Source organism: Hippopotamus amphibius, chromosome 3, assembly GCF_030028045.1.
Source record: "Hippopotamus amphibius kiboko isolate mHipAmp2 chromosome 3, mHipAmp2.hap2, whole genome shotgun sequence".
In the NCBI taxonomy this organism is placed as follows: Eukaryota; Metazoa; Chordata; class Mammalia; order Artiodactyla; family Hippopotamidae; genus Hippopotamus; species Hippopotamus amphibius.
Genome location: NC_080188.1, coordinates 166,954,223 through 166,966,105, shown reverse-complemented (window position 1 = coordinate 166,966,105; position 11,883 = coordinate 166,954,223). Strand labels below are relative to the sequence as shown.

Below are 11,883 nucleotides of genomic sequence, written 5' to 3'. Positions count from 1 at the left end.
TTTTTAAAGAAATGCTGGGTCTGCAGCTCACAATGTTCACAATGAAAGAACACTGCTTGGGATTCTAGACCTTAGTGGAGAAAAGCAACAGCTGGGCTAACAGAACCAGAACTTTATTCACAGTAGAACAGTCCTAATCTAAAATTCTAGAATTTATGAACAATGTCTTTTAAGAATGAGAATTCAGAAACCCACCAGACCAGCTGACAGGGAACAAGAAACACACACACCCACCCCCCTCCCAATGTTCTCTATTAAACAAAACCACTCAAAAATTAATTAAATCTTCCTCCACTCCCAATACCTCAGCCACCTCCCACCCCTTTAAAAAAAACAAACATGAAATTCAAGCACACGTGCACACACTCAAATATGCAAACGAAGTACAAAATATCCAAGGAAACCTTAGGAATCACCTAAGGGTTTTTCACTAGCTCCCCAGATGCTCTGTTTTTCTAGACAAAGAGTCAAGCTCTGACAGCTATGTCTAAGCAGTAAAAATCAGTCAGCTGAGACCCCTTTCATCAGTCTCCTGGCTTATTGGTCAATACAGAAGAACCAACTGTAAGTCAAGAGGGAGGACAGAGGTTGGTGTTCTGTGGAAGGAAGCTGCCTGGTTGTCCTGCAGCCTGGGGCCTCCATGGGCAGCAGGCAGCTTGGTACACCCAGCAAGGCCACCCATGAGTTCTGCTCCAAAGCATGAAGCTCAGAGCCCAACACCTAGGACACCGAGAGAGGAGCGTGTGTGGACGGGATGCTTGGGGAGGGGATTTTTGGAGACCAAATTCTACTGCTTGCAGGCATGACAACAGAAACCTAAAACAAATCATCATGAGATATCTGAGAATCATAGATTGTGGAGCTGGAAGAGATGATGTAGTCCAACTCTGCATTTTATATAAAATCCATTTTTGAAGAAAGCAGAGAGGTGGTTTGTCCAGCATCCTGACTCCAACAGTTTGCCTGGTTTTTGGCCTAAATTGGTTGTTTCTAACCAAGGTCTCTCACCTGAGATGGAGAATCATTGTTTCCAGAAGGTTAGAATCTCCCACTCGACAGACATCCCTGTAAGAGTCAGGCTGGGAAATGCAGAAGAACCAGATTCCTAGGAATCGCCTAAGGGTTTTTCACTAGCTCCCCAGATTCTCTGTCTACACTGGCCACTTACCAGGGGGCAAAAAAAGCCTGACACATTGGTTTCGCTGCCTTATCCCACAGACAGTTCCCCCACATTTTGTAAAATAAATAATTCAAAAGAGAATGAAAATCCCACGTAAGGACAGTGGCTGGCCTGAAAATGTGCTCTGCCTCTTAACAGAGACTCATAAAACTCACACCTGCCATTTACTCCCAGACTCAGGGTGGAGGGGAGAGTCTGATGCGCTGGAGCATCACATTACACACTAGCCCCAGCCCCTTATATATTAAATTTATCTTCATAAATAGAGCATCCCAACTCAAGTGGCCATAATAAAAAAGGCCAAAGTTTGAGTGTCCTCCTCCAATAGCTACACAAACCCGCAAATATCTATGAAACTATACCCACATGGCAAACTGGACACCTCTTTATGAGAGCTTCAATTGCCATGATAGTCAAAGGCCAAGTCTCAGACAGACCCAAATGCCCATCCCTGTTGGATAACAGGGACGAAGATGAAAAACTCACTTTGCAATAAGGCTCATGACAAATGCCTTTAAAGAAAAAGCCCAAATCATTTTAAATGATTTGATCCCCCACCCCCCACCTCCGCCGAACCTGGAACATACTTAAGTTTTCAGGGTCACATCTGTGACATAAAATGGGCCCACCAGACCAACAGAAGTGGTCCAGTGTGCTTGGCTGCCGGGCCTACTCATTTATGGATGTGACAGCGTGGTGATCACCTTTCCCTTGGACGAGTTTCTGAGCCATGCTGTTCAACCTTAATGCAGGAACCAGTATCATATGGGTAATGAACTGAGGGACAAGGGGCCTGGACTGAAGTTTGTCCTAATGGTTGCCATTAAAGCCTCTCTTCTAGCCGTCTAGGAAATTTGGGTTTAGTTTCCCTATTCTCTTCCCCTGTCAAAAATATATTAATTTTGATCAATCACATTAGACCACTTTGGTTAGATGATTGTGACCACGAAAAGAAACTAGAGCAAACAAATGAACAGCCCATTAGGAAAACCAAAGGAAGTAAACTCCCTGTGGAGCCTTCATAGCTCATCTCTTGAAGGCACAGTGTCTAGGGAGGTTGGTGGCGGCAGGGCCTCTGTGTTCTTGGCATTGCGGTAGATTTGACGTTGCTTCCGGGACTTCCAGGCATGTGTCCTGTCCCAGTCAGTGGCCACTGTCTCATTGTCCCAGATGGTTGAGGTCTCTGTGTCACTCAGATACCCCGGCTGGCCTGTGTAGTGCGTCGGGTAGATGAGCAAGGGCTCTGCGGAAAAGGCTTTCAAGTCCCTGGATTCGTAATGCTCCATGTACTCAGCACTGAAAACAAGAGATGTACAGGGGGGTGAGGGGGCAGGACCCTTACATAACAGGGGAAAAGAGCCCTGCTTGTTATCTCTTATATTCTCATGGATTCACTTGATTATTTTTCAAGTTGTGTCCTTTGTGGAAAACTTTAGTCTACAAACACAATACAGTTTTCTTTAAAAGCTTTCAGATGATCTACACAAATATACAAGGGAAAAGGTCAGGATATTTCTGTTGTATCTGGATAGACTAGTTTAAAAATGAATTTCACATCTTATTCTAAAAATTAGGGATTAAGCTCTGTTGGACCATAATAATAAATAAATGTGATCACTCTATAGAAACTGCTCTGCTCCTGGATTAATAACCTAGACAGCTGGGAGCTAGATGGCAGTGAAGGGGTGAGTGACGTGGTACAGGCTTGGAGGCATGCCAGCGTGGCTTTGGATTCCAGCGACCTGTGAATGCAAAGTGGAGGGAGGACTTGCCCTCCCTCCCAGGGCTCCTGTGCAGATTATATGAGATGACATTTGCTTGGCTGCTAGGTCTCAATTTCCTTACTGTTAAGGGGATGATGATTGACCTCCATGTTTATGTTGGGAAGCAGAGAGAAAAATCAGTCTCCGACATGTTGTCCATCTTTACTGATGACAGGAGACAAAATGAGCAAGATGCAGGACAAGGACACTCAACTGCTAAAATGAAGACCATCTAGGGAGGAGATAACCCAGCAACTGAGAGAAGGAGCCAAGGTTAGAACCTGGTCTCCTGCTCCATTAATGAAGTTAGGAAGCACTGATCGAGCAGCTACTATGTACAGAGGTTGGACTAGGCTCTAAGGACACAGAGATAAAAGATGTTTCCTGCCTCAGGGACTCACAGGTAATTGGGGAGACTGACACATAAACCCATCATTTACCATGTTTTTGATAAGCACTAGGGTCAGAGTGAACCCCCGGGCTACAGGACACCTGAGGATCACACTGCCTTCTTCTATGGACACGCTGCTCAGAGGCCACCTCCACTCTTCCTGAGCCTCTAACACATCTCTGTGATTACAGGTATCACAATACATCACAATGACTATTCATGGGTCTGGGTTCGCGACTAGCTCGTGAGCCACTGCCTGGCCAACAGTATACACAATGGACTAAGAAATAAACTGAAAAATTTGAGGTGCTTAGGAAGATGACCTTCCTTGAAGTGTATGGGTTTATGGAAGTAAGAAAATCAAAGATGAGAGAACTGAGCAGATTATGTCCTGTTAAATTACCCATTGGGTATTAAAGAGGACTCCTATGCAAGACTCACCATTTATGCCTTATCTTCCCTGTCTGTAAAAGGGGATAATCACTTGAGTTGGCCTCTCTGGGTCATGATTACGGGAAGATCATTTAGGAAAGCAGTATCCCTTTAAAAATACCAAGTATTACCCAGAAAACAAGTAGCATAATTCAAGAATGGACTGTGCTCAAAGGACAGGTAGGCAGTTCAGGGCAACTCACACAGGATGCTTGTTGTACATGATTGGCAGAAACTCATCCACTGGTAGCATCTTCCCGAAAGGATTGGCTCCAACCAGCTTCTGTGCTCCTTCCAGAGAGATGACATAGCCCAGTGTCCAGTAGGAATAGTCAGCTTCAACCAGATTTACCACATTGGGCACAGCTTTCTCTGGCTCTTTTACTTGCATCCTCTTCCTACCAATATAACTGAAAGGAAATGAGTGGAAGAGAAAATTCCAATTTGAGTATTAGACATCCATAAGAATGGAACACAGCTTTGCAGACACTTTTGAAAACTTGGACCAACTGTGTCTTATTTAAATGCATCACACAACAAGGCACATCACACTAATCATGGCTGTCATCTCCCATCAACGGGGCCATTTCCACTTATCAACATCCCAGCTATTCTTGCCTAGCAGACTGTTAAAGCCTGAAAGTTGAGATGTGGAGATTGAAAGATCTTCCAGAGGTTGGAGACAAGATGGTGGAGCAGAAGGACTTGAGCTCACCTACTCTACAAAAACACCAAAATCACAACTAACTGCTGAACAACCATCAACAAAAAAGACTGGAACCTACAGAAAAGATATGCTACATCCAAAGGCAAAGAAGAAGCCACAACAAGACTCTAGGAGGGGCACATTTGTGGTACAATCAAATTCCACACCCATTAGAAAGTAATTATATTGCAGAGGTTCTCCCACAGGAGTGAGAATTCTGAGTCCCCCATCAGGCTCCCTAGCCTGGGGGCTCTGGCATTGGGAGGAGGAGCACCCAGAGCAATTGGCTTTGAAGGCCAGCAGGGCTTGATTATAGGAGCGCCATAGGACTGCAGGAAACTGAAACTCCACTCTTAGAGGGTGCACACAGGTCTCATGCATAGTGGGACCCAGGGCAAAAGCAGTGACTTCAGAGGAGCCTGGGGCAGAGCTACCTGATGGTCTTTGGAGGGTCTCCTGGGTGGGGGAGGGGAGCGGCTGTGGTTCACTGCGGGGAGGTGGTGGAGGTACTGGGGAGTATTCACTGGTGTGGACTCTCCTGGAGGCTACCATTTTGACACCAAGACTGGCCCCACACAATAGCCTGTAGGCTCCAGTGATGGGATGCCTCAGGCCAAACAACCAACAGGGAGGGAGCACAGCTCCACCCATCAACAGATCGGCTGCCTAAAGTCTTCCTGAGTCCACAGCTGCCTCCAAACACACCTCTTGACATGTCCCTGCCCACTGGAGAGACAAGACCCAGCTCCACCCACCAGTGGGCAGGCACCAGGAAGCGTGCACAAGCCTCTAGACCAGCCTCGCCCACCAGGAGGTAGAGACCAGAAGCAAGAGGAACTATAATCCTGCAGCCTGTGGGAAAGAGACCGCACAAAAAGTGAGACAAAATGAGATGGCAGAGGTATATGTTCCAGACAAAGGAACAAGATAAAACCCCAGAAGAACAACCAAGTAAAATGGAGATAGGCAATCTGCCTGAAAAAAAATTCAAAGTAATGACAGTAAAGATGATCCGAGGTCTCAGAAAAGGAACAGAGGCACAGACTGAGAAGATATAAGAGACATTTAACAAAGAGCTAGAAGATATAAAGAACAAACACAGTTGAACAATACAATAACTGATATGAAAAATACGCTAGAAGCAATCAAAAGCAGAATGAATGAGGCAGAAGAACAGATAAGTGAGCTGGAAGATAGAATGCTGGAACTGCTGCAGAGAGGAATAAAGCAAAAGAATGAAAAGAAATGAGGACAGTTTAAGAGACCTCTGGGACAACATTAAATTTACCAGTATTCACACTATAGGGGTCCCAGAAGGAGAAGAGAGTGAGAAAGGGCCTGAAAAACTATTTGAAAAGATAATAGTTGAAAGCTTCCTTAACATGGGAAAGGAAAAGTCACCCAAGTCCAGGAAGCACAGAGAGTCCTATAGAGGATAAATCCCAGGAGGACCATGCTGAGACACACAATAATCAAATTGACAAAAATTAAAGACAAAGATAAAATATTAAAAGCAATGAGAGAAAAGCAACAAATAACATACAAGGGAATCCTCATAAGGTTATCACCTGATTTTTCAGTAGAAACTCTGCAAGCCAGAAGGGAGTAGCATGATATATTTAAAGTGATGAAAGGGAAAAACCTACAACCAAGAATACTCTACCCAGCAAGGCTCTCATTTAAATTTGACAGAGAAGTCAAAAACTTTACAGAAAGGCAAAAGCTAAAAGAATTCACCATAATCAGACCAGCTTTATAACAAATGCTAAAGGAACTTCTCTAGGCAGAAAAGGCCACAACTAGAAACAAAATTATGAATGGGAAAGCTCACCGGTAAAGGCAAACATAGAGTAAAGGTAGAAAATTGCATCAGTGGACAGATCATCCAGATGGAAATCAATAAGGAAACACTGGCCTTAAATGACACATTAGACCAGACAGACTTAATTGACATTAATAGAGCATTCCATCTGAAAGCAGCAGAATATACATTCTTTTCAAGTGCACGTGGAAGATTCTCCAGAATACATCACATGCTGGGCCACAAAGTAAGCCTCAATAAACTTAAGAAAATTGAAATCATATCAAGCATCTCTTCTGACCACAATGTTATGAGATTAGAGATCAACTACAAGAAAAATTAAAAAAAAAAAGCCACAAACACATGGAGGCTAACAATATGCTACTAAGCAACCAATGGATCTCTGAAGAAATCAAAGAGGAAATAAAAAATACCTGGAGACAAATGAAAACAAAAACACATCAATCGAAAACCTATGGGATGCAGCAAGACCAGTTCTAAGAGGGAATTTTATAGCAATACAATCCTACCTTGGGAAACAAGAAAAATCTCAAACAACCTAATGTTATACCTAAAGCAACTAGAGAAAGAAGAACAAGCAAAACCCAAAGTTAGTAGAAGGAAAGAAATCATAAAGCTCAGAGCAGAAATAAATGAAATAGAGATGAAGAAAACAATAGAAAAGATCAATGAAACTAAATCTGGTTCTTTGGAAAGATAAACAAAATTGATAAACCTTCAGTCAGACTCAACAAGAAAAAAATGGGAGAGGGCTCAAATCAATAAAATTAGAAATGAAAAAGGAAAAGTTACAATCAACTCCACAGAAATACAAAGGATCATGAGAGACCACTACTATCAACTTATGCCAATAAAATGCACAGCCTAGAAGAAATGGACAAGTTCTTAGAAAGGTACAATCTCCCAAGACTAAACCAGGAAGAAATAGAAAATATGAACAGACCAATCACAAGTACTAAATTTGAAACTGTGATTTAAAAACTCCCAACAAACAGAAATCCAGGATCAGTTGGCTTCCCAGGAGAATTCTATAGGGCATTTATAGAAGAGTTAACACCTATCCTTCTGAAACTATTCCAAAAATTGTAGAGGAAGGAACACTCCCAAACTCATTCTGTGAGGCCACCATCATCCTGATACCAAAACCAGACAAGGATACTACAAAAAAGAGAAAATTACAGGCCAATATCACTGATGAACATAGACACAAAAATCCTCAACAAAATATTAGCAAATAGAATCCAACAAGACATTAAAAGGATTATACACCATGATCAAGTGGGATTTATCCCAGGGATGCAAGGATTTTTCAATATCTGCAAATCAATTGGTGTGATACACCACATTCACAAATTGAAGAATGAAAACTATATGGTCATCTCAATAGATGCAGAAAAAGAAAAAGCTTTTGATAAAATTCCACATCCAGTTATGATAGAAACTCTCCAGAAAGTGGGCATAGAGGGAAACTACCTCAACATAATAAAGGCCATATATGACAAACTCAGAGCTAACATCATACTTAACAGTGAAAAGCTGAAAGCATTTCCCCTAAGATCAAGAACAAGACAAGGATGTTCATTCTTGCCACTATTATTCAACATAATTTTGGAAGTCCTCCACAGAAATCAGAGAAGAAATAAAAGGAATCCAAATCAAAAAGAAGTTAAACTGTCACTGTTTGCAGACGACAGAATACTATACATAAAAAATCCTAAAGATGTTACCAGAAAAGTACTACTACATCAATGAATTCCATAAAGTTGTAGAAAACAAAAGTAATACACAGAAGTCTGTTGCATTTCTATACACTAACAACAGGCAGCAAGAAAGGGAAATTAAGGAAACAATTCCATTTACCATTGCATCAAAAACAATAAAATACCTAGGGATAAATCTACCTAGGAAGCCAAAAGACCTGTACTCCAAAAACTATAAAACGCTGATGAAAGAAATTGAAGATGACACAAACAGATGGAAAGATATACCATGTTCTTGGATTGGAAGAATCAATATTGCCAAAATGACTATACTACCCAAAGCAATCTACAGATTCAATGCAATCCCTATCAGATTCAATGGCATCTTTTGAGGATCTAGAACAAAAGATCTTAAAATCTGTATGAAAACACAAAAGACCCCGAATAGCCAAAGCAACCTTGAGAAAGAAAAACAGAGGTGGAGGGATCAAGCTCCCTGACTTCAGACTATCCTATAAAGCTACAGTAATCAAAACAGTATGATTCTGGCACAAAGACAGACTTACAGATCCATGGAACAGGATCGAAAGGCCAGAAATAAACCCACACACCTATGGTCAATTAATCTACAACAAAGGAGGCAAGAATACACAATGGAGAAAAGACAGTCTCTTCAATAAATGCTGCTGGGAAAACTGGACAGCCACATGTTAAAGAATGAAACTAGAACATTCTCTAACACCATACACAAAAATAAACTGAAAATGGGCTAAAGACCTAAATGTAAGACCAGATGCTTTAAAACAGAGGAAAACATAGGCAGAATACTTTTTGACATAAATTGCAGCAACATCTCTTTGGTTCTACCTCCTAGAGCAATGAAAATAAAAACAAAAATAGACAAATTGGACCTAAATTTAAAAGCTTTTGCACAGCAAAGTGAAATCATAAACAAAAAGACAATGTACAGAATGGGAGAAAATATTTGCAAACAATATAAATCACAAGGGATTAATTTTCAAAATATACAAACAGCTTATGTAGCTCAATATCCAAAAACCAGACAACCCAATCAAAAAAATGGGCAGGGCATCTAAATAGATATTTCTCCAAAAAATACATACAGATGGCCAAAACACATGAAAAGCTGTTCAACATTGCTAATTATTAGAGAAATGCAAATTGAAACTACAATAAGGTATTAAGTCACACAGGTCAGAATAGCCATCATCAAAATTCTACAAACAAATGCTAAACAGGGTGTGGAGTAAAGGGAACCCTCCTACAGTGTTGGTGAGAATGTAAACTGGTACAACCACTACAGAGAACAGTATGGAGATCACTTAAAAATCTAAAAATAGAACTACTATAGGATCCAGCAATCCCACTCCTGGGCATATATCTGGAGAAAACCATAATTTGAAAAGACACATGCACCCAATATTCATAGCAGCACTATTTACAATAGCCACAACATGGAAGCAACCTAAATGTCCATTAACAGAGGAGTGGATAAAGAAGATGTGGTACATATATACAATGGAATATTACTCAACCATAAAAAAGAATGCAATAATGCCATTTGCAGCAACATAGATGGACCTAGAGATAATCATACTAAGTGAATTAAGTCAAACCAAGAAAGACAAATATATGATATCACTTATATGTGGAATCTGAAATAATGATACAAACAAAATTATTTACAAAATAGATATGGACTCATGGGCTTAGAAAACAAACTTATGGTTACCAAAAGGGTAAGGTGGGAGGGAGGCTGGGATTTACATATGAATACTACTATATATAAAATAATCAAAGACCTATTGTATAGGCAGGGAAATATACTCAATATTTTATAATAACATATATGGGAAAAGAATCTGAAAAATACAGCTGAATCACTTTGCTGTACACCTGAAACTAACAACATTGTAAGTCAACTATACTCCAATATAAAATAAAAATAAAAAACATTTCATGACAAAAAAAAAGATCTTTTCAGATCATTTCCCAAGGATTTCCAGCTGTGTTTATAGAGGTTGGAAGGGGACAACAAAGGGCAGATGTGAGAATCCTGAGTCTGCTTTCATGTCCCCAGAGCTTCACCCTGGGACTTGATATTTTCTGCCCAGCTCTCCAAATGCTAGTGGTAAACACAAAACAGAAAATGTTTTGGGAAAGATACAGTCCACAGTAAAAGACATAGGAACCCAAAGTAGCCTCAAGGGGGTTTCCTCCTGGGGAGAATGAATGACAACACCTGCATGGCTTTCTCCCCCTCACCTAGCTCTGCCCATGCTTCCTCCTGGGTCCTGTCCTCCCTGAACAACTCTGCAACACAGATGTACCCTCAGCCATTCCCACCTTCCCTAGTCTGCTCATGCATCTGTGATCCATCACTTCTGTCTAGAACCAAGTTGTTTCTGCCTGCCTGGACCAAGTTGAGGAGGTCTGGCTTGCTGCCTGCTAGGTAAAGCTGACTTCCTCTTTTTTGCTCTAAAACTATCTCTTTTCAACATTAAAGGGATCCCTCTTGTCGAAACATCCTAGGATTTGTAGAATAACTATGTTCACCTTCAGTTCTTCTGAGGACAAACATCTGCCTCTCAGCCACTGTCTCTTTAGAAGAAAGAGCCTGAATTTCCTCTCATGTACCAAGTGGAAGAGAAAATCCTACTGAGCACTTGAGATGTGGCCAGAGTGATTGAGGAACTGAGTTTTTAGTCACTTTATTAATTTTACTAAATTTAAATTGTAATTAAAAAATTAGATATGTAAAATATTATTTCTGTTAAACAAAATGTATTATTATTTTGGTAGGAGCACAGTTTACTTCAACAGTTGAAAATTTAGCACATTGAGATGTTTCATGCGTAAAATATACACCGAATTTTGAAGACAGTATGAAAAAAGAATACAGACTATCTCATTAATAGTTTTAAAACACTGGTTATATGTTAAAATAATATTTGGATGTGCTGGATTAAATAAAATGTATTCAAGTTAATTGCATCTATTTTTATCTTTTTAATATGATTACTAGAAAATTTTAAATGATTATGTTTTCCCCATTATATTTCTATTGTACACGCTGCCCTAGATGATTTCAGTGGCTTGTTCTAGTCTTCCCACTTACTATTTTCTTTTTCTGGAGAAACTTAATATTGCAGTCACAGACAGCCTATCTGCTTTCATGTTTTGAGTGTAAGTAACATTTGCTTTATCATTTCAGAAAGTGAGATGTGAAAAATTTGAAACCACTATAATTCTTTATGATTATATAATAGATTTCAATAGAATATTTTGACTTGATCAGTCTGTGAAATTTACGAAACATCTTTTATTTTTCCTGTATCCTTATCAGGACAACAACTCTGCTTTCTAGGATCTATTGGTACCCTGTCCTGAGAAAAGCATCAACCAAAGTACAAGTGAACAGGGACATATGTCAATTCTAAGCCTTAGACTCCCCAAGTCCAGTCCTCTGTGATTCCAAGGCTTAAGGGAAAGTTGTCTTTGCACATGTCACATAAGCATAAAATGGCTTTCAGGCTCCATGCCTGTGGGGCCTTAACCACAGGCTGCAGAGCTGTAGATTCAGAAGGGCTGAGGTGTGGGGACTTCTGGAGGATTACAGGGACATGATCTGAAGAGACAGCGCAGAATCTAATCACATGACAGATATCTGACAGGGAGCCACTCTCTTTATTACACGGTCCTGGGTCTATTTCCCAAGGGTTACTTGAGCCATTACTAGGTTTCTTTTGGGCTCAGAATGGTACATTTTCTAAGAGAACAAGTATTCCACCCAGGCCCATGGTTAAGTTTCCCTCTGAGGATGGGAGGAGCGGAGACAGCTTGTCTGCTGCAGCTGCTCCAAAGGAAC

General features: G+C 40.6%; 1 protein-coding gene across 1 annotated transcript in view; it reads right to left on the bottom strand.

Moving 5' to 3' along the window:
• Positions 1-1,883: 1,883 nt before the first annotated feature.
• Positions 1,884-11,883, bottom strand: part of COLGALT2 (collagen beta(1-O)galactosyltransferase 2) — a 111,239-nt gene continuing 101,239 nt past the window's right edge. The window contains exons 11-12 of the mRNA XM_057728007.1: positions 3,970-4,176; positions 1,884-2,476 (exon numbers count right to left, since the gene is read on the bottom strand). Coding sequence (XP_057583990.1) covers positions 2,200-2,476; positions 3,970-4,176 — 484 coding nt within the window. The 3' untranslated portion in view covers positions 1,884-2,199. The remainder of the gene's footprint in view (positions 2,477-3,969; positions 4,177-11,883) is intronic.